This window comes from Meles meles, chromosome 4, assembly GCF_922984935.1.
Source record: "Meles meles chromosome 4, mMelMel3.1 paternal haplotype, whole genome shotgun sequence".
NCBI classification, from domain to species: domain Eukaryota; kingdom Metazoa; phylum Chordata; class Mammalia; order Carnivora; family Mustelidae; genus Meles; species Meles meles.
Window position 1 is genome coordinate 55,271,566 of NC_060069.1, and position 22,277 is coordinate 55,293,842.

At 43.0% G+C, this 22,277-nt stretch overlaps 1 protein-coding gene across 8 annotated transcripts in view; it reads left to right on the forward strand.

Annotated features, from left to right (window-relative positions):
* ABCC5 (ATP binding cassette subfamily C member 5) overlaps nucleotides 1-22,277 on the forward strand; it is a 168,479-nt gene that overhangs the window by 93,607 nt on the left and 52,595 nt on the right. For 5 of the 8 annotated variants that reach the window (XM_046003380.1, XM_046003379.1, XM_046003378.1 and 2 more), the window contains 3 exons: nucleotides 16,481-16,638; nucleotides 16,832-16,987; nucleotides 17,666-17,813. In XM_046003380.1, the coding sequence (XP_045859336.1) occupies nucleotides 16,481-16,638; nucleotides 16,832-16,987; nucleotides 17,666-17,813 (462 nt within the window). Of the gene's footprint in view, nucleotides 1-16,480; nucleotides 16,639-16,831; nucleotides 16,988-17,665; nucleotides 17,814-17,840; nucleotides 22,276-22,277 lie in introns of those variants that run through there. The other 3 variants (XM_046003385.1, XM_046003384.1, XM_046003383.1) reach the window with 3 other exon arrangements.

Below are 22,277 nucleotides of genomic sequence, written 5' to 3' on the forward strand. Positions count from 1 at the left end.
AGGAGTGGTGCAGCCTTTAATCCCCTTGGAAGCCGAGAGGCGCCTCTGCACTGCCAGTCTGTTCCTGCAGTCCCTGCATTCAGGAACAACTTGGATGAGTCCTTAGGCGCTGGGCTTAGGAAGGCTGCCCGCTGTTGTCCTGCTGTCAGGAAGGGATTGTGCAGCCTGGGGAACGATTTCTGGCCCCTGGTATCTTGTCCTGGGGGCCTCCATGCAGGGCTAAGCCCACAGTTGCCTTGTCAGCAGACGTTCCGCTCTGGAGGCCTGTTCAAACGAGACAAACGAGCTAAGCGGTGGCCATGCTGTGTGATAGGTGCGGCAATGATTCCAGCCGTGGGGATGGTGCTAGTGTACCCCGCAGAGGGCAAGTCTCTTGTGCAAGGATCTCCCTTTGCTTATGTGTTAGATTGTCCTTGTTTCACTCACCTGATGGACATGAATATGACTGTGTCTCCCTGAAATTTATTTGATTTTGTGGGCCTCTTTGAGCTCCCCAGAACTGCCCCCCACCATTGTGCTCCGTCCCCTTCGCCTTAGAAGGGCAAAAAATGCTCAGCATCTCCTAGCTACATAATCCTCGGGAAGATATAAGTGGTGGTAGTATTTCCTGCTTTCATGTTTTCTCAGCTCCCAGATCAAGCAGTATTTTTCCCTTTGGAATGAATCTGCTGCTGCAGCTGCCTTTCTCTGGCCGAGTCATCCGGCCGTGGAGAGCCTTTCAGTCTGCAGTGCGTGTTAAGAGAAATAAAGAGAAATGGGTGCCCTTACCCACTCTCTGGAGAAACTTTAAAGAGTTACTTCTAAAAAGAGAATTTAAAATACTGTAACATAACAAGTACATCCCCCTAGATCAGCACAGGTGAAATCCTAACTAGGTGAACTGGTTAGCCATGTAGGGCTACCCCAGCACCACTGACATTTTGGGGCCAGAGAATTCTTTCTTTTTTTTTTTTTTTTTTAAAGATTTTATTTATTTGACAGAGAGAGATCACAAGTAGGCAGAGAGGCAAGCAGAGAAAGTGAGAGGGAAGCAGGCTCCCTGCCGAGCAGAGAGCCCGATGCGGGACTCGATCCCAGGACCCTGAGATCATGACCTGAGCCGAAGGCAGTGGCCTAAACCACTGAGCCACCCAGGCGCCCCCAGAGAATTCTTTCTTATGGGGAGTTATTCTGTGCCTTGTAGGATGTTCTGCAGCATCCCTGGCCTCTGCCCGCTGGGTGCACAGTTGTGACAACCAGAGATGTCTCCAAACATTGCCAGATGCCCCCGGGGCAAGAAAAATCACCCTCCCTACATCTACAGGTTAAGGGTTCAGTCCTACAAGACTGCCCTCCACCCCACAACCTCAGATGCCAGTCGCAAGCCCCGGGTTGTTTGTTACTTATATTTCTGACCGACTGGCTACAGATGGAAGGTTTCTCCTTAAACTTCTTTTAATTGGCTAGAGCATCTCACAGAACTCAGGAAGACACTTATGTTTATCAGTTTATTAAAGGATATGATAAAAGATATGAACAGCAGATGAAGAGAAACACAGGGCAAGATAGGGGGAAGGGCATGGACCTCTAGGTGCGCCAGTCTCTTCAAATCTCCCTGTGTTCACCACCCTGGAAGCTCTCTAAACCTAGTCTTCTTGAGTTTTTATAGAGATTTCATTACATAGTCATTATTGACAAAGTTATTGGCCATTGACTGATTCTACCTACAGCCCCGTGGTGGGGGACAAGACTGAAAGTTCCAACCCTTTAATCACATGGTTGGTTCTCCCAGCAGTCAGTCCCCAACCTTGGATGGAGTCCAAGTCTCTTTCATTAAGACAATAAAAGACACCTTTATCACTCTTAGCACTTAGAAGTTCTAAGGGGTTTTGGAGCCGTGATCCAGTAATGAAGACCAAACGTATATGAAAATATTTTTGGTTATCTGAGTCACCAAATATATATCTCTTATAAATCACAGTACCACAGAGGGAAATCTGAATCTCAATTAATTCACCTTTAATCTGTTATTTGCTTGTCCCACCAATATTCACTGAATCATGTTTCTCTACCCTGTTATATTATTTACGTTTTCATATAGTACGCCCTTATGGCTTGAATATAGTAAGTCTTTAATCTTGGTTCATTTCCATGTTTAATCCATTCAACCTTAGAATGTTGATAGCTCACTTTACAGAATGTTACTATGGTCTGATCAATTTATTTTTACCTTTGAAGAGACATACTTTTTTTTCCTGGCATGTTTGGCCAGGTAAGCTTTTTTTAGGAAGCCCACGGAGAGAAGTTAGGCCAGTAGAATAGTTAGAAGGATAAGACATCTGTGCAGTTACTGGAGGGTGGTATAAGGATAATTTTGTTTTATGTTTCAGTATAAGTCTATAATGTATGTATCTTTTTTTTTTTAAAGATTTTTATTTTTTATTTATTTGACAGAGAGAGATCACAAGTAGATAGAGAGGCAGGCAGAGAGAGAGAGAGAGAGGGAAGCAGGCTCCCTGCTGAGCAGAGAGCCCGATGTGGGGCTCGATCCCAGGACCCCGAGATCATGACCTGAGCCGAAGACAGCGGCTTAACCCACTGAGCCACCCAGGCGCCCCTATAATGTATGTATCTTAACATCTGTTTACCTTTGGTTTAAAAATAATCAGGAAGTACATTTTTGCAATTAGGTAAAAGTTTACGTTCTGGTGTTCTAATCGTGTCCTTGTGACTTTGACTTTGGAAACTACCATTTGCTTCTCATGGAGATTAGTTGAGAGAGTCAGAGAGTCATAGTTTATTTTAATCTGACACTCAAACTGGGGAAAAGAGGAGAGCTGTCTGTAAAGGTACATTTGAGGTCATCTTGTACAGTGACGGTTTATTTGCTGGTTTTTTTCTTTGAAAGGAAAGTAGCATAGTAATTAAGAGCCTCGGCTCTGGAGCCTGGATTCAGATCCCTACTGCTACTTAACATCTATCTAAGTGCCTCCCTTTCCTCAGCTGTAAAATAGGAGAGATAATAGTCCCTACCTCCTAGGGTTGTTATGAGGATTTAAATAAGTAAGTATCTATAAAGTATTTGAAACAATGCTTGGCACATAGTAAATGCTATGTTGGTTTATTGTAAGTTAGTTTGCCCAAATATTCCTGTCTTCTTAGAGGAAGCAGTTTGCCTTTACGAATTCATGCTAGTCATGAGATCTGGCTACAAACAAGGATGATTGCCCCAGCTTCCTCTATTTCTTGCTAAAGCCCCAGGATAGGCGGGATAGAGGCAGCTTCATGTCAACGAAATAACACTGAGAGTACTAAAGGTGACAGTCTTAAGTGAGCTTTGGGGGAGGTCATCAAGAAGATGTAACCACCAACTGACCCATGAGCTGGACCCTTACAATGGGAAGCTCTTCACTCCCATCCCCTGTCCTATGAATGTGGCTGCCACTTGCCTTTCTGTCTCCCAGGAGCTGCCCCAGGGCCACAGCCTTGAGATAGTAATGTGCTCTTGAGACCACCTGGACTGTATACGTAACTGAACTTGGTTAGGGCTTCTGTATAAATGTTTAAGATTCTGGCGGGGGGGAGTGGAGATCTACTCATCTTGTGGCCACTCAAGAAAAGTCTTGGGGCACCTGGGTGGCTTAGTAGGTTAAGCCTGTCTTCGGCTCAAGTCATAATCTCAGGGTCCTGGGATCAAGCCCCACATCTGGCTCTCTGCTCAGCAGGGAGCCTGCTTCCCCCTCACTCTCTCTCTGCCTGCCTCTCTGCCTACTTGTGATCTCTCTCTGTCAAATAAATAAATAAAATCTTAAAAAAAAGAAAAGAAAAAAAAATTCTCATATGTAAGTTCCTTTGTTTATTAAACCTGCCACCTACCACCCTGGAGTGGTTTGGCTCTTTCTGTCTTCTTGGCTTGCTTGTATGGGGGCCAGTTTACAAACCAACAGTTGGCAAGCCAGCCAGGAGACCAACAAAATGGCCACGGGAAAGAGGCATCCTCCTTGAGGGAAATCCCTGGTTGACTCTCAGCCTGAAGTGGGGAATGGTGGCCTGTATGTTAGACGCTTGTGGACTCACACGCAAGTACTGGGACGCCCTGAAAATGCCAGCAGATTTGATGTACTTTTGAGAAACTACACCTAGCACACTGCGGCAAAGGAGGGAAAGGGATGTCTACCACAGTGAGCAGGTCTCTACTGCGGGCAGCTCTGCTGGCCACTGATGCCAAGCTACAGGCTGAAGTTAGAGAATAGTGTGCAACTGTCCACTACGCTGTTAGCTTCAGAAGTGGCAGACAAGGTGGGAGAGCAAGATAATAAGTTAGAGACCCCAGTGTGCCATTTTGCAAAGCTAGGAGGGTGCAGGCAGCTGTGGATTGAAGTCTGAGCACTTGTGACTAAGCCTGATTAGGACTCTAAGGGGGGAGATCGCTAGAAAGTGAAGAGAATAGAATGAAAGGGAAACTATTTGTGGTGATTGACAGTGAAACAGACAAAACACCAGTGCTGTCCAACCCCTAATACAGAGGAAAGTTCTAAATACCAATTACTCAAAAAACTCCCAAGAGAAAACTAACACTCTTTCTGCCCCCCTTAAGGTTGTAAGTTTTATCATGTCTTTGAAATGTCCCAGGAGATAACCAAAACAGTGCCCACAGAGGCTAAATTTATAAATGGGGAAAAAGAGGCTTTTCAGAATACAGACTGCTATAGAAGCTCCCTTGCCCCAGAAAGCTTTAGCCATGTGAGTGGTGTCTGATTCATGGCTAGAGTTTTGCAATGAGAGCTTTGGGATCTCGGTTTGGGTCTGTCTGCATGTTATGTATATCGATGGATATGTATTATATATGTGATGTTTTTCTGTCTCCAGAGGGCATTGTCAAAATTACTGTGTAAAAGAGCTCTATTTAATTGGCTTAAAGAAAAAAGTTTTACAGTTTTTTAAAAAAACTATTTTTTATTTTAATTCAGTTAGCCAACATATAGCACATCATTAGTTTTTGATGTAAAGTTCAATGATTCATTAGTTGTGTATAATACCCAGTGCTCATCAGATTACAGTTTTAAGTTTTAATATGAATAATGTACTCATGTAAAACTGAAACAATTTTATTTCATCTTCTAAAAGGACAAAGTTTTCTTGGACTATTGGTCTGTTCCTGATGAGATTATGAATGGTTTTTTTTCTTTACCTTTCAAGTAATCTGCCTAGAAAACAAAGATTCTGTGTTTTATGGAAATAATTTCCTGGGCCTCATGTTATCTTTATCAGGTCTTTGATTATTTTAGAAAACTGAGTCTTCTCTATTAAAAGAGCTAAGTTTTTTTCCACAATTCTGTAACATTCTGTATTAGTTTTTGAAGTCTTTAACTGTCGCTTTGGCAAAATGAATAACTAAGTGTTGTTTCACAGCAGCCTATTATCTACTCAAGTGTTTTAAGCCTTTTGATATTTTTTTTTTTTAAAGATTTTTTATTTATTTATTTAACAGACAGAGATCACAAGTAGGCAGAGAGGCAGGCAGAGAGAGAGGAGGAAGCAGGCTCCCCAAGGAGCAGAGAGCCCAATGCGGGGCTCGATCCCAGGACTCTGAGATCATGACCTGAGCCGAAGGCAGCGGCTTAATCCACTGAGCCACCCAGGCGCCCCGCCTTTTGATATTTTTGACAAAGTTCCCATAAATCAAATTCTAATGAAGTCTTGTTGACTTTGAACTAACTGTGGGATTTTATCAGAGGGTCCCTGGACCATCTCAAAAGATGAGTTCTCTGTCCTTGTGAGAAGAAGACATTGATCTAATTAGGCCCATTTGGCATGTTAAATTTCATGGGAAGCATTGTCAAATAAGAAGTGATGCTAAACTTTCTTCACATTGCTCTAGAAATTATACAAGATTCCCAAAGATCTGATATGTCCTGGTATAATGTTCAGTCATAATCCTAGTTATTATTTTAAAGAGGATGTCACAGAAATAACTAAATTTCTCTGTCCACTGTGTTATCATGAACTTTCATCAGATCTTTAACTGTGACCATTTTTAAGTCCTTTGTCAATTATACAGACATGTATTGTTTTATTCTGATGCTTTTGCAAAAGTGCTTCATCTTCAGAGAGATTCATGGAAAAGACTCTGACAGGTACAGGTTTCTGGTAACTAAGATTAGCTTGCCATCATGTGGGAGGAGCAAAAATGGACCTTTCATATGCTTCCCCAAGGCTACACACACAGCTCCACAGTATGTCAAGGGATGGTAGCCTGAGACCTGTCCCTGTTCTCCTTCTCCACATCAGTAAAATGGGCCCATGGCATTGATGATATAATGTTACCATGTGAAGACTTGCCTCTCCTGTGGGGGACACTGCAGATTTTGCTGGAACACCTGTAAGGGAGAGGATAGGAGTGTACCCACAGAACATTTAAGGCCCAGGCACTGCTGTGAAGTTTTGGGGAGTCAAGATGGGCATTATCCCAGAAACTATTGATAAGGTGCAAGCCTGTCCATCCCCTGAGAATGTGAAAGAGCTTCAAGCCTTTGTAGAAGTGTGGGAGTTCTGGAGGACTTTTATTCCCCACCTGATGCAGTGCCTCCATCCCTTTTGCCACCTGGCAAAGAAAGGGCATGTGTGGGACTGGGGATCAGAGCAGCTCACCTCTTTGGAGAAGACAGAAATCTAGTGAAGTAGCTTAAAGCCCTAGGCATCTCCCAAGCAGGACTGCCATTTGTGTTAGATGTGTGTGTGATTCTGGAAGATACGGGTCAGGTGCTATGGCAGAGACAGCAGAAGGAGAGAGTACCCCTAGGATTTTGGTCCCAGCCATGTGAGGGAGCAGAAACCTGATAAAACCCCATACCCCAGTAGTTTCTAGCAGTGTAAAAGCACACCTCCAGGTAGAGCCTCTCAGGCAGCAGCTAGTATAACAGCCAGTGGGCTGAACTCAGAGTGGTTTGGCAGGTGATCATTCATGAGTCCTAGCTGTTAACCCTTTGTCCCAACTGTTCTCAAGGAATTAACCCTCTGGTTTGGACAATGGGAAGCTGAGAAGTGGATGTTATCAGTGGACCTTTGTGGGGTCAGGATGTGTGGGGGAGCATTTGGGTTTACCTGCAAGAGCCTGAGACAGTCTCAGTGCCTTCCTGCTTATAAGGTTCTGACATGGCAGTGTGAGTCCTTCAGTAGGTGTAGTGGGCCTAGTGCATGGGAAGAGCAGCCACCATTGTGCCCAGGTGGAATGGTTTATTGCTGAGGATGCCAGATTGCCCTTGACATACAGTCATTTGGTTAATGTAGGAACAGCATGTTCTCTGTGTTCCAAATAATACCCAAGGCAACTGCCAAAGGAATCTGGGGCCATCCACTGCAGTTCCCAGCTTGTGACAGATTGGCAAATTGATTATATTGGCTCCCTCTGTCAGAGCAAGTGTTCTAAATATGCCTTGGTTTGTGTGAACACTGCATCTGGCCTAACCCAAACTTTCCCCTGTTGCCATGCAAACTGGGCTGCCACCATGAGGGAATTAGAGAAGCTGAGTACCATGTACAGATACCCTCAATCAATCAGACAGTGATCAGTGGTCACACGCCAAAAGTCATGATGTTTATGCCTGGGCAAAAGAACATGACATTGAGTTTAGGTTCCATTGCCCCTATAATCTGCAAGTAGTAGGGTTGGTAGAAAGGAAAAATGGAATCTTAAAGCAGCAGACTTAATTACTAATAGATAAAAACCCCTTGGCCAGGTGGATTCAACTACTCTCCCAGCTTTAATACATTTGTATGATCAACCAGTCAGATCTTTTGTCCCATATGCTGGGGATCCCTGCTGAGGCACCCAACATTGTAAAGGTATGGATGGCATGGTAAATAGCCATTGTGCCAACTTTCACCATGGATCAGCATGTTATGCTGCTGAGAAGACCAAACCCCATCATGCCTGGAAATGTGTCATCTATTAGAATTTACAGTGAGATGTCCCACCTGGATTGGTGAGTTAGTTCACATCCCTGGATGACGAACTTTTCAGTCTCCACTGGGATCCTGTTGAAACCCATGATGCCTGGAATGGAACATGTGCCATTGAAAGAGGGGAATAGGTGGGCGTCCTGGCCTGGCACATCCCACCCCCCGTCCATCCCCTTAGGCCTACCAGTGCTGCCTCCGTACCAGTATGTATGGTTATGTATAGTGTGTACAACTAGGTCAAGTTCCCAAAGCTGCCAGTCTCCCTCTCCTCAAGGCTGGGTGGGTATGTTCTGTTTTCCATTGATACAGTCATTTGGGTGCCTTCTTTTTTCCCTCCATTGGCCTGGAGGACATTACAGAAATGATAACCAACAATGACTGTCCTTACTGAACACTGGATGTCTCTAATGAGAAAAGCTGTCCTCCAGAATAGAATGGCCTTGGACATTATTACTGCCTTGACGGGAGGTACCTGTGCCATTGTCCAAACAGAATCCTGTGTGTTCGTACCTGATGAGTCTCCAATATATTATTTCTATTAAATCACACGAGGACACAAGTAAGTGCCCTGAGTGATCAGAACCCCAGCCTAGGAGACTTAATAAATCAGTGGCTTGGAACATGAGGCTCTTGGTGGAAAGTTAGCCCTGATTTTGGGAATCATTACCTTAATCTGTGTTTTTTATGTGCCTGTGTTATGGCTGTGGCATCTGCCTCCAGTGCAGCCAGATAGCCACCAAAGGGGCCACCTCCATGCGAGGGAAACCCCTTGCTGACTACTCAGGGCACGCTGTGGAAGAGCTGGTCCTGGAGGTTGGAGTGTTGGGGAAGGTCATCAGGAGGGTATGATTGCCAGCTGACCCGTGAGCTCCACCTAGGCGATCACAGGCTCCTGACTTTCTCCGCTGTCCTTGGAACGTAGCTTCTGCTTGCCTTCCCCACTCCAAAAAGCTGTTCCCAGGACACAGCTATGAGATAGTAGTGTGGTGTTGAGAACATTGGATGGTTTATGTGATTAAACCCAGTTAAGGCCTCTGCCAGAGTTAAGGCCAGACCCTAAGAGTTCTTAGGGTCTTGTGGGCAGGCACTGAGGTCTGTTCGTCTTGTGGCTGCCTAAGGTAAGCCTCATGTAAATTCCCTTGCTTATTAAACTTGCTACCTCCCAGTCTAGAGTGGGCTGCCTCTTTCTTCAGGCTCTCCTTGCCCTGCTGTACAGGAACCAGTTTGCAAAGCAACGGTTCTCTTTGCAGTAATCCTGGACTACATATTCTGTAATAAGGTTAATTGAACGAACTGGTAGATGGCTAATTGCTAGGAGCTACACTGTTTAATCCTGTAATCCCCCATTATTTAGGAATTTATCCTAAGTAAACCGGAAAGAAAAAAAATTATAATTATTGATTATACTGTTAATAATAAGCAAGTGGAGAATCTAAACAGAAATAGAATGGTTAAGAAGATGCCTCAGTGGTATATCACAGAGTATTTCAATGATAATAATGAAGACTTTGAGCCAACATGAAGATATTTTAATTGGTCTTTTTTTTAGGGAGAGAGAGGGAGAGAGCAGGTGTGTGCACCTATGTATGAGCATGTGGGGGGAGGGGCAGAGGGCGAGAGACAATCATAAGCAGGCTCCACACTCAGCTGGGAGCCCCACCCAGGCCTTGCCTTTACAACCCTGAGATCATGACCTGACCCGAATTAGATGCTTTACTGACATGAGTCACCCAGGTGCCCCTTAACTGACATTTGAAAAGTAGGTCCCAAGCTCTATACTGTGTCAGAGGCCAGGGATACAAACAAGCAAAAGGTCTTACTTCACTGGGGCCTACACTCCAGGAACTCTTATCAGAAGCAACCCATTGCAGTGGTACAGGTATAGGGAAGACATAGGAGGGAGGAAATAGATTTTGTGATCCTAAAAGAGTCAGGAGATTAAGACTGAATGCCTCTAAGTCAGAATCTGGCTCAGGTGAAAGGATCAATGGCTCTGCTGGGCCTTGGTTGGACTGGGGTAGCTGGTTTCCCACCATCTCTGCAGGAGGGGCCGCCCCAACCACTGGGTTTTGGGACTGGTCCATGGAGATGTCCCTCCACAGGGTAACAGGGCAGGGCCAGAAAGGGGGCCTGCCCCCTCACCCATCACCCACGTTGGTGGGGAACCTGGTGCTAAACCGTTCATAGACAAGCTGCTTCTGAGTCTGGGTTTGGACCCAGCAGAGCACCTCCCTTGCTGGCATGTATAGTTGGCATTTGACACAAGGGTTTGTAAAAAGAAAGAAGAATAACAACTGCCAAAATAAATAAAAGGGTCAGGGAGAGCCAAAGGAAAGAGGAAATAGTTGAGATAGGCTGTAAGACTTAGCAGGTGAATAAGTTGGTATTATAATGAATATGTATAAAATGTTTATTATGTGCCCATACTTTGCTAAGCAATTTTCATTATCCCATTAGTTCCTCTCAACACTATGTGGTGGGTGCATGCACCATTGTAAAAAGGAGTAAATGGAGCTTTAGGTGGCTAAGTAACACACTGAAAGTTGGTGGACTGTGTTGTTTGTCTTCTAAAATTCATACCCAAAATAACTATACTTTACAGTGGCCTCCAATAGTGAGAAAAGTCTATCTAGGGAGGTCTTAATACTTTAAGGCCAAAAAGAAAATAGTTTATTGGAGTAAGAGGATTTTCTCTTGATTTCTTGATAATGTTATTTTAACATTCAATAACTCCTGCCAACAGCTAAAACACTTGCTGCTTATTATTTTGAGAGACCTATCTCTGAAGGATCTAGGTACAGATATGCATAGATCCTCTCATCTGTCATATATTTTTTTGTCCTCACGTAAGCAGTAAGATATGACAACAGGGTAGACAGTATAAGAAGCAGTATAGGAAAAATGGGCTATGACTTGGAAAGTGGGTTGCTTAGAGTGGCAACTTTTTTTTTTTTTTTTTTTTTTAAGATTTTGCTTATTTGACAGGCAGAGATCACAAGTAGGCAGAGAGAGAGGGGGAAGCAGACTCCCTGCTGAGGAAGAGCCCGATGTGGGGCTCGATCCCAGGACCCTGAGATCATGACCTGAGCCGAAGGCAGAGACTTAACCCACTGAGCCACCCAGGCATCCCTGGAGTGGCGACTGTTGATTCTCTTAGGTCAACAATGTAGACTTCTTTGTATCTGTACTGTAGGGATTCCTACTCCATGTTTTATTATTTTGTGAAAGTTTGAGGGTTGTGCAATTTCAACCACTTTTATGGGGGTTTATCTTTGTCAGGATAAAATTATACTGAGTGCCTTGTTCTAAAATTAAAAGCAGTACAAGTCCCTCAGTCTCTGTTACAGGCATTTGATAATGCTGGTTTAGTACTCATGGTAGAGCTGGCGTAATGAAACCTTGCCTGCCAACTCTAATCTGAGTCTTTTTTATTTTTATTCTTATTATTTGCTGGGGGAAGGGAGGGAGTGGGGAGTAGCAGAGGAAGAGGAAGAGAATCTTGAGTAGGCACCACACTCTGTGCAGACCTGACATGGGGTTTGACTTCACAACCCTGAGATCATGACCTGAGCTGAAACCAAGAGTTGGACACTTAACCAACTGAGCCACCCAGGCACCTCATCATCTGAGTCTTTTTAAAGAGCTTCTAAATTTGGCATTCTCCAACAGAGGAAGTTACTTATGACCCAGGAGGTGATGGAACATGACATCACTGTATATAGTCAAAGGAACAGAATTCATGCAATAAGAGGATTTTGTTGTTAAGACCATTCACTTTTCTGTTCATAGGTTTTGCTGAAAACTGTAAGCTGGCATTTTAAAGATGAAGAAAAATTAGTGTACTATACACATCCAAATGGGCATATTCTTATTCCCATCTGAAACAGTCTTGCACATAGCTGCTCAGTAAGTCATTTCTTCAAAGAATGCATAAAAGAAGATGTGGAGATTTTTCATTTCTTCCTAATGTTACTGTGCCAATCTTGTGTTAGAAATGTTAAGAGATGGCATGCTAAGTTTTCCTTTTCTGATGCTGCAATGTCAAAAGATTTTATAAAACTCTAACTCTTGAACTTGGTTCTCTTAGAAAGGCAAAAGAACTAGGATAGCTAAACCAATTTTGAAAAGGAAGAATAAAAAAAAAAGAAAAGGAAGAATAAAGTTAGAGATATCGCACTACCCTATTTCAAGACTTAATGTATAGCTACAGTAATCAAGTTAGTGGTATCAGTGGAGAAATAGACAAATAGGTCAATGGCATAGAGTCCAGATATCAACCCATACAAGTATGGTCAACTGATTTTTACATAGGTGCAAAAGCGATTTAATGAAGAGATAGTAGTCCTCAACAAATGGTGCTGAAACAATTCGGTATTTGTAGGCAAAAAAAAAAAAAAAGAGAGAGAGTCTTGATCTAGATCTTACACTTTATACAATAATTAACTCAAGGTGAAAGATCAATCTAAGTGTAAAAACTATAAAACTTTTAGAAGAAAACATAGGAGAAAAATTTTCATGACCTGGGGTTACATGAAGAGTTTGTAGATATAACATTAAAAAGAACAATCCATAAAACAAACAAAAAATCAACAATTAAGCTTGATCAAAATTTAAAACTTGTGCTCTGTAAATGGCCCTATTAAGAGAGAAAATATATGTGAATCATCTGACAAAAGAGTTGAGTCCATAGTAGATAAAAAAATTCTCTAAACTCAACACTAAGAAAACAATCCACTTAGACAATGAGCAAAAAACAGATACTTCATCAAAAAAACAAGTGTAGGTGGCAGATAAGCACAGGAAAAAATGTTTTATTATTAACTATTAGGGTAGTGCAAATCAAAATCAAGATGGGGTACTGGACCACACCTAATTGAGTGGCTAAGATAAAAAAATAATGGTAATACCAGATGATGGTGAGCATGTGGAGAAACCGGATCTCTCATACATTGCAATCGGAATGTAAAATGATACTTTTGATAAAGTAATTTCAGTGACAACTAATGTTTGAATCATAAGTAATGTCAAGCTGCTTTATACACTTCTCATGCTTTCAAAGTTAAAATAAGAAATGAGATCTTTATTCCCATACAGATCTATAGTGGATATATTTTCCAAGTTTAAGTTACAGTTCTAGCAGGGTGTTCAGACCCTGAATGAAAGACAAAGGAAATTTCCATTATTTCAAGATCCATTTCTCTTAGACATAGTGACGATGGTTGTTCAACATTGTGAATATAATTAATGCCCCTGAGTTGTACAGTTAAAAGTGGTCAAGATGGCAGCTTTAATATGTATTTTACCACAATAAACAATTCCGTTTAATTATGTCTTTTGGAAGTGTCTACCTAACTTTCAATTAGAAGTGATTAATCTGATGTAATAACATAATAAAAGCAAACGTCAAGAGAAAAGTCTAATGGAATTCTCATGCCTTCCAAAAGATAAATATGCTCAACTAAAATCATGTATTCATGGATTGATTTTCAGTATTTAGCAGTACGTGTCTGTGTGAAAAAACATTTTCAAAGATGAAATTATAAGAGCTCATTACAAATCAGCCATTAAGAGATGAACATTTTGATCAATTTTAATTTAAGGGAAAACTACTTTAAACCCCAGTTAAGTGAAATGTTATTCCCCCATTCTTCTCATTAGTAGATCTGTATTACCAAAAAATGTACTCAATTATTATTATATTTTGAATTTTGTTAATAAACATTTTGTAGAAATTTGTTTTATTTTGTAATGTAAGTACCTACGTAATTATCCTCAATTTTGCCTCATGGCCCACAAAGCCTAAAATATTTACTCTCTGGTCCTTTACAGAAAATTTTGCCAACCCCTAGCTTAGAGCATTGATTTTTCACTTTTTCTTCTTTTTTAATACATGATTTTGAAGAGTTCACAATCTCACTCTGTTCTGCTTTAGTCATATCCTACAAACTTCGGTGTGCTATAATTTCGTACCATTTAGTTCAGAATGTTTGCTAATTTCCATTTGACATCTTCTTTAATTTATGTTATTTATAAGTGTGTTGTATAATTTTTTTTTTTTTTAGATTTTATTTATTTATTTGACAGAGAGAGATCACAAGTAGGCAGAGAGGCAAGCAGAGAAAGTGAGAGGGAAGCAGGCTCCCCGCCGAGCAGAGAGCCCGATGTGGGACTCGATCCCAGGACCCCGAGATCATGACCCGAGCCGAAGGCAGTGGCCCAAACCACTGAGCCACCCAGGCGCCCCTGTTGTATAATTTTTAAAAAAGATTTATTCTTTTGAGAGATTGAGCATGGGGAAAGGGCCGAGGGAAGGGAGAGAGAGAATCCTCATGCCCACTCCCTGCTGAGCTTGGAGCCTGACACAAGGCTTGATCCCAGGACCCTGAGATCATGACCTGAACAGAAATCAAGAGCCGACCACCCAACCGACTGAGCCACCCAGGGACCCCTGCATAATTTCTAAATATTTGGAGATTTTCTTGCTATCTTTGTTACTGAATTTGACTTGACTTCCAAAGTGGTCAGTGTACATATGCCATATGATGTCGGTCTTTTGAAATTTGTTGAGGTTTGCCTTAAGGCCCAGCATATAGTCCATTTTGGCAGATAGCCAATGTGTACTTGAAGTAATATTATTTTAATTTTTGCCTTCTTCTGAAGCTTTGGATATTCAAGTGAGGGTGGTCCTTACAATATTCCGTACCTACTCTGTACATATTCCCAGTTTCTACTTCCTTATAGTAGGTACAGTTTGTATTTTTAGTGTATCTTTCTCCTTTCTTAACTCATTGGTTTTCTTCTCCTAGTGATTATAGGCAGCTTATAGGTTCAAAAACCAAACAAAAACAAAAAACAAAAAACCCTACCTTTGTTGTGTACTTGACTCTCAGTAGCCTTTAGTTCATTAGGTACCACAGTCCCTAACCATGAAATAAGTGTCTACCTTACACCTAAGGACTTTATGTAAGACTTAATTCTTGGTACTGACTCATTTGTCACGTTGTGTTCTTACTCTCTTGAAACTGCTGTACCTTGCCTTTGTCAAAAGGACAAAAATGTGTTTCCCAGTTGCCCAGGCTGTGTACTTTCCTGATACTTAGCAGTACCTTATCTTATCTGAAGATAAGTAACTGTGTTGTGAACTAAAGCTATTGCATTTGAAGAGCGAGCCGCCTAGACACCCAGGTACCTCCATGCACGAATTCATTTCCGCTAATATCTGAATGGCCTCTGTTCTGTGTGGGAATGAGGTGGTGCATAAAAACAGAGACTCTGCCTTGTGTTAGACACAGTGTGGTTGGTGCCACACCACTTAACTTTTTCTTGATTTGGGGATCTATTCTTTCTTGCTATTTCACAGTCATTGCTGGAAATCTTTGTGATAATGTGAGAAAAGGATGTGCTTATTATTCTTATCTGAGGAAAACAATGCCTCTGCTTCAGCAACAGGAAGGGGTACACTTTGAGTTACTTTTAGAGTAAACAGGGTTAGAGGTGTTCAGATTCTTGGCTCACCCTCTTCTGCCTCATTTAGACTTTGAGTGATAAACCTTTTTGTTAATGTGACTAACTGGTATTTATAAGCTTAATGGTAAGTATGGTTAACACTGTATTTCAGCGCATGAGACCTTGTGCTTTGTGCTGCAGACATCTGGGTATTGGAGCTCTTCGGCCGTGCAGCCAGGGTGAGAGCCCCTGTTGTGTTCTCCCTGCTGCTGATAAGGGAGAGAAGGGGGGGAGACATGCACATATTGGCTTTTCTGTGTGATAGAGCTGATAATTGGGGGTTATTGTGAAGTTTTCATCATAGAAAATGGCCAGTAGGATTTGCAGTTAGCAGTGAAATGATTGACTCTCAGTCCACATTGGGAAATGTAAGAGAAAACATTTTGGTGATAGAGACATAAGTTTTAGAAGGTACAACACAAAGAGTGAGCTGTGTATTTTATGTAATAGAAACTGTGGATTTTAGTCAATAGTAACATACCGATATTGGTTCGTTAGTTGTAACAAATGTCCCACCCTCATGCAAGATGTCGCTAATGGGGGAAACAGATGGGGAAGAGACGGAGAGATGAGAAGGTGTATGGGAACTCTGTGTGCTTTTTTTTTTCTTTTTAGATTTTATTTATTTATTTGACAGACAGAGATCACAAGTAGGCAGAGAGAGAGAGGGAGCAGGGTAGAAGCAGGCTCCCCGAGGAGCAGAGAGCCCTATTCGGGATTTGGGATCATGACCTGAGCCGAAGGCAGCGGCTTAACCCACTGAGCCACCCAGGCGCCCCTCTGTGTGCTTTTTGTTTAATTTTTCTGAACCTAAAAGTGCTCAAGAGTACGGAAGTTTCAAGTAACTGGTTGAATGTCCCTTAAGCAAGTTCTTACCGTACAAGTTCATGTTTAACCCTGACCCTTGGGATTTCGCAGGTAAGACGAATCTGGTTTGCAGTTTGAGCTGTTCTGTCAGGTCGATTTGCCCCTCTGTTTTTCTGATGTTCATTAACTGTGCTTTCGCCTCTTCTCTCTTTCTCTGTTGAAACAGTTGGAATGCCAAGATGCCTTGGAAACAGCAGCCCGAGCCGAGGGCCTTTCCCTGGATGCCTCCATGCATTCTCAGCTCAGAATCCTGGATGAGGAACATCCCAAGGGAAAGTACCATCATAGCTTAAGTGCTCTGAAGCCCATCCGGACCACTTCCAAGTAAGCGGCTCTGCTGACTAATGGCTTGCCTGTGAAGCGCCAGAAGCATTTTTGAAAATTTGGGCTAAGATTAGATCATTTGGGAAGACCCGTTTTTAGTCAGGAGCTCGGTTTATGAAACACTGTATCATAAATGCCAGCTAGCCCCTCTGTGTGCATTGACAATTTTGTGCTTTGGGTTTTCTCTCCTCAGACACCAGCACCCAGTGGACAATGCTGGGCTCTTCTCCTGCATGACTTTTTCTTGGCTTTCTCCTCTGGCCCGCATGGCCCACAGGAAGGGGGAGCTCTCAATGGAAGACGTGTGGTCTTTGTCCAAGTATGAGTCCTCTGATGTGAACTGCAGAAGGTAGGCTTCTCTGGTCCACCCTGGTCTCCCATATACTGGGTGCATAGGGCCTGAGCTAGGAGGGGGGTGGGGCTCGGCAGTATGACGCCCTCAGCTCTGTGTTCTTTTAGGATCTGAGCTGTCCTGTGGAGGGAGGGTAGCCTGGGAATGACTTTCTCTTTGCTCTTCTGCTTTATCTCCTATTTCACCTTTAATCCTGTTTTAACCACGGGCTTTCTCTCTCTCTCTCAGCCCCGCTTCTCTTCCTGAGTCTACAGGGAAATTATGTTGCTGCCTTGTGACAGAATACATTTTTGTGGTAGCTGATTATCATGACTAAAATCTAGTTTGCAACTTTACATTTGACCACAGGATCCTTCAGAAAGTGTTGGGGGCCCTTGAGAAAGGAAGTTCTTAGTCAGAAACGAATTCTATTCAGGGATACTTTTTTGGGGTGGAAGGAAGGATTTCGGTTCTCATCATTTTCCATATCCAGAGAGGCTCCCTATGCAGGGTAAACATGTAGTTGCCCAGAAAGGGTATTTTCCCCCCAGAAGGTGAGGTCCATGTACATAGTTCAAAGAAGAGGCTCTTGCGAGTGGTTTCAAAGACTGGAAACAGAAAGCAATGGCAGGAAGGAATCTAGGGTGTCTGTTCACCTGGGCAGACATGTAACAGAGGACATGTGCCCTTGTTAAGACTAGAGAGACTGTGGCAAGAAGAGCTGAATGAAGTTGGGCCAGACGCTGCTTCCCTCCGAAGGGTTGTGTGGATCTTCTGCCGCACCAGGCTCATCCTCTCCATCGTGTGCCTGATGATCACGCAGCTGGCTGGCTTCAGTGGACCAGTAAGTTCTAACCATCCTTTCTGACAGTCTCCAGGGGCCCGGCCACGGCCAGCTCTAACACGCTTATTCTGTTGCAGGGGTAGTGCTCACTTGTGGGCTAGTTAGCAGCCTTAGAGATGCCTCTAGGCCTGGTGAAAGGGAACAGTTGATTTTGGAGTGAATGGTGGCTTGTCAGCAGCTGGACCGACGAGGGGCCGTGTTGCCAGAGAAGAGCCGGATACCGGCTTGCTTTCCTGGGATGGGTGACAGTGAATGATTCCGGCTCTGCCAGGACGGTGCTTCTTTGCTGTATGTTGACGTGGAACGACAGTGTTGGTCTGGGGAGAGGTGTCTCGCGGTGCCGTGAGTGGGTGAGAGCAGTGTGGTGTGGCGCAGTGGCTGGGCTCGTGCTGGTGACGTGCGCCCGGAGGCGGAGTTGTCACGTGGTCCGTGGTTCTGTGGCCAAGGAGCCTGAAGAAACCCGAGGAGTGTTGAGGCTTTTTTTAGAGTCCAACCTGGAGTCTATTTTTAAGTTTTGGTTTGTAGTGTAAACTGTGTGGCAGATGTCGGGGTGGCAGCCATGGTTTTTCCCTAGTGTGTACTGAAGCAGAGTAGGTAAGAGAGTCATGTTCACACTGTTTCCTGGACACCTGTTCCTTACACCTGCTGTGCTGCCTGACACTTGAGACTTTGATTAAATCTGTTCTCTGCATATTTGCCTTGAGGCATTGGAGCAGTAGTACTACTTATACTGTGCATTTTCCGTGTGTGGGTAAGCTGGAGGTTCATGGTCTTGGTAAGTATATGCCTAAGATGCATGGTGATTAGGTAAAACTAATTTGCAGTTTTCCTGTTTTATTTTTGTTGTTGTTTGTGTGTTTGTTTTTTGTTGTTTTTTTTTTAAATGTTTGATGCCTTTTTAAAAGTTTTGATCTCTTTTCTGAAGCAGAGAACCCTACTTTTCTGGTATTAGGTTTCTATATGAATTGACCAACTAACACACTTTTGTATAAGTTTTAAGAGGGACCATGTAAGTGAATATTATGTTACTGACCAAAATGGCAAACATTTTCATAGGACCAGCTTCCCCCAAGAAGAGCTTCTGTCATTGTTTCACTACAGGGCTGATGGCTGCTCTGGATCTTCTGTAGCGTTCTTTGAGCTGGGTAACAAGGTATATAGGGTTTCTTGATTCCATTTGGCCAGTGCAAGAAATTCATTGGCTCCCCCCATGCCAAAAAAAAAAAAAAAGGAAAAGAAAAACCAAAAAAAAAAACCAACACACACAAAAAGGGGAGGTTATACCATAGATGGTTGAGATTTTAATTTTTTATTTGGGACAAAAAGCTACCCATGCCTGTTCAGTTTGGGGGCCTCCAGTCACTCCCTTGAGCATCTCCATATTGCTCTATCTCTCTCTTAAGGTTCAGCATACTGGAATGCCAGCTCTAGTAAACTCTTCTAGATGCCAGGGAATACTGAGAGACTTCCTTTAAGAGGAAAACAGCAGCACGCTTTTCCTTCTCTCTACCCTCTTGGGGAAGAGCAACTTAAGGCCTCTGTTACTTCATGAGATCCCATCCTAGAACAATTGGGAAAGCAATGGTCCCCTCCATAGTCTCTCTCAATGATGAAAAGATTTAAAACTGTAAGCAAAGCAAACTTCTTTTTTTGGAATACCAATTCAAATAAGTTTCTTTTTAATTGGAAATTAAAGAGTCAGCCTGGTTTTGAGATTAGTGCTAGCAATGAGCATACCTTCTGTTCTGTGTGGATTTAAATCCTTTCAAGGAACACCCATTTTAGATTTTTGCACATTTTCTAATATGGCACAACTTTCAAACTGGCTTAGTCTATTCTTACAGAAATCTGTGTAAGAACCGACTTCCTAAATATGGGGATATTTCTTTCCTCCCCTCAGGCATCGCTGAACCTTGGTAGCCATATGCAGAATATACAAAATGACCAAGTTCATGTGTATTTTTTTACTGGCCGGACATCTGTACATCAGGACAATCCAAAGTTTCAGTGATGCCGGTGGACCAGAGCTCTGTGCAGAGTGCCCAGAGGTCACAGTAGTGTTAATGGAGTACCAGAAAGGATAAGGATATGGTCCTGACCTAAGATGAGTGGCCAGACTTGCTAAAGATACAGAGATGCTGTGTGGCCTTCCTGGATTTAAACAATTTAAAAAGACCAGGCTTGACCTATGATTCTCGTGTAAGGAATTAGCATCCACCCTGTAGATCTGCAGGAGAAGGCTACCTCCTGTGGTGCTATATCTTGGTGAATGCTAACTCTGTTCAAGGGCCTTTTGGGGGAAAGGGCAGTGACTAGCCTCTAGAGAGGTAAGTTTTCCACCCTCCCAACCTCTCCCCAGCTGCAGCTTGCTTGATGCTGTCAGGATCTGGATTTGGGGGGAGTCTCTCTGTAGTGGAACCAGTGACAGAAGCTGTTCTTTAGAATTTTCAGGATGGCTGTATTCTGCGGTCAGAATGAGAGAGTCAAGCTGGGCAGAATCTCTCGCCAAGAGTTCAGGTAAGGTAATGTTTATTCACTGGGAATGCTTTCCACAGCCAGACAGCTATGCTGACAATCTCTCAAAGTTTTTTCTCCCAGTTTGTTTACGTTTAAATGATAAGTTTGTAACTTTTTAAAACTAAATTTTGGTTGGATTTTTTTCATGAAAACCTTTTTTTCTTTATCCCATACATACAAAAATGGTTTAAAATGTAATTGTTTTTTTAAGAACCCTATGTGTTGGAAATTCTTTAATCTGCTCTTTCCTCTTTTCCCCTTCCTCTGAAAATTTTACATAATGTAAGCTTCATTATGTCTTTTACCTTCCCCCGCTCCCCACCTCCGGGAGGTACTAAATGCTATTAACCAGTGCTGAAAAATGGCACTGTAAAGGTATGGGAAGGAAGGAGCCCCACACTACAACCTGCTGTCCTTTCACGCCTTCCTCTGGAGACTGTTCCATCGGTGCCGAGGTGTGTGAGAAAATGCTTTACGGCACCGCCATCTTACTGAGTTGCTTCACGTGAGGAAAAATGGGGTTTTGACCCTGCCACTCAGTGACTCAGTTCCACATTTTGGATTGCATACTGGAAAAGAAGCCAATCTTCTTGCTAGTAAACCAACAACCCAGCTGTATGCAGTGGTGATCCAAACAATGGATATAAACCTAAAAAATCTGAGGGAGGGAAGAGGTGGAATACAATAGTTCTCGGGATCTGAAATCTATTTATTTGATCAGGTTACTTACTGACGCTTGACAGAAATCTCACTGGTGGGGATCTCTTAGGATCTAGCGGACATCTGGTATTAACTTCCTTTCAGGAAAAATGAGAAATGCCAGTTAACCCAGAGAACGTCTGGGTTCTGGAATTCCGCATTAGCCGCCTCAGGACAATTGTGTCTGGCCTCCATTTTGTCTGTCGTTCAGAGCTGGCTTCTACCTACAAGTACCCTGTGCTATAAGGATCTGGGGTAGTTGGGTGGATGGGTTTCTCGTTCTTTTTTTTTTTTTTTTTTTTTTTCCTTCCTTCAGGGTGGGGGATCGGTTTGGCTTTCTTTTGTCGTGGTTTGTTTTCTTTCATTTTCGGCGAGATCAATTTTAGCTGCAAGGACTTGGAAAAAAAAAAAAAAGACTCTGAAGGATGCCGCCCCGTTTTTCCTTGAGGCCTAGATTTTTGTATTCTGTCCTGAGCAGAAGTCCTCCATCTCAGCCTGCCGAACCAGTAGCACCCAGGGATTTTTAAGCTGAGTTCCCTCTGGGGGGGGAGTTTTTAGTTTTGTTTTTTTTAATTCTCTTTCCTTAGCAGCAAGGTCTTATTCCTGGAGAATCTACTCCATTGCAGACTCCCTGCAGCTTCAGGAGCCTTAATCGATTAAGTGCTGTCAGCTTGATGTACTCCTCCGGACTCTGGAAACCTCTGTGGGTTCTATTCTGTATTTCCGCCGTGTGTAGCGAACACAACAGTCGGAGGCCAGATGACCTGTTAGATGGCTAGCCTTGTAAAAACTCGACTCTGTATGTTCCCATGTATGTTACCGCAATGCTCCTTCTGTTGTACAGTGTCTGTGAGATGCTCTTTGAAGATGGTACTTTTATTTTATTTTATTTTTTCATTTTCAATAAAAGTACATTACCTCCCACTTCCTGGTATTTAATCCTGTTGCTGAATGTGCCTTGTGTGAGTGTGTGCTCCGGCGTTGCAGGACCTCAGAGCTGGAGGTGGCACTCGGTGGTTCTTGGGGGCTGGCTGCCTTCCCTCACTGCAGGTGGTGTTAGACATATGCTACCTGAGGTAACATGTTTTTGTTTTTGGGAGGGAGAGGGGGGTGGGGAGGGCCCACGGGAGGGTTTCTGGATTTTGGATAGTCTGCTTTGTTTGCTCTCTTCTGTACTATTAAACTGCCGATGTTTATTTTCAGGAATGTTTTGCAAATGCACTTCTCACTCTTCCCCAGTCCAACTGT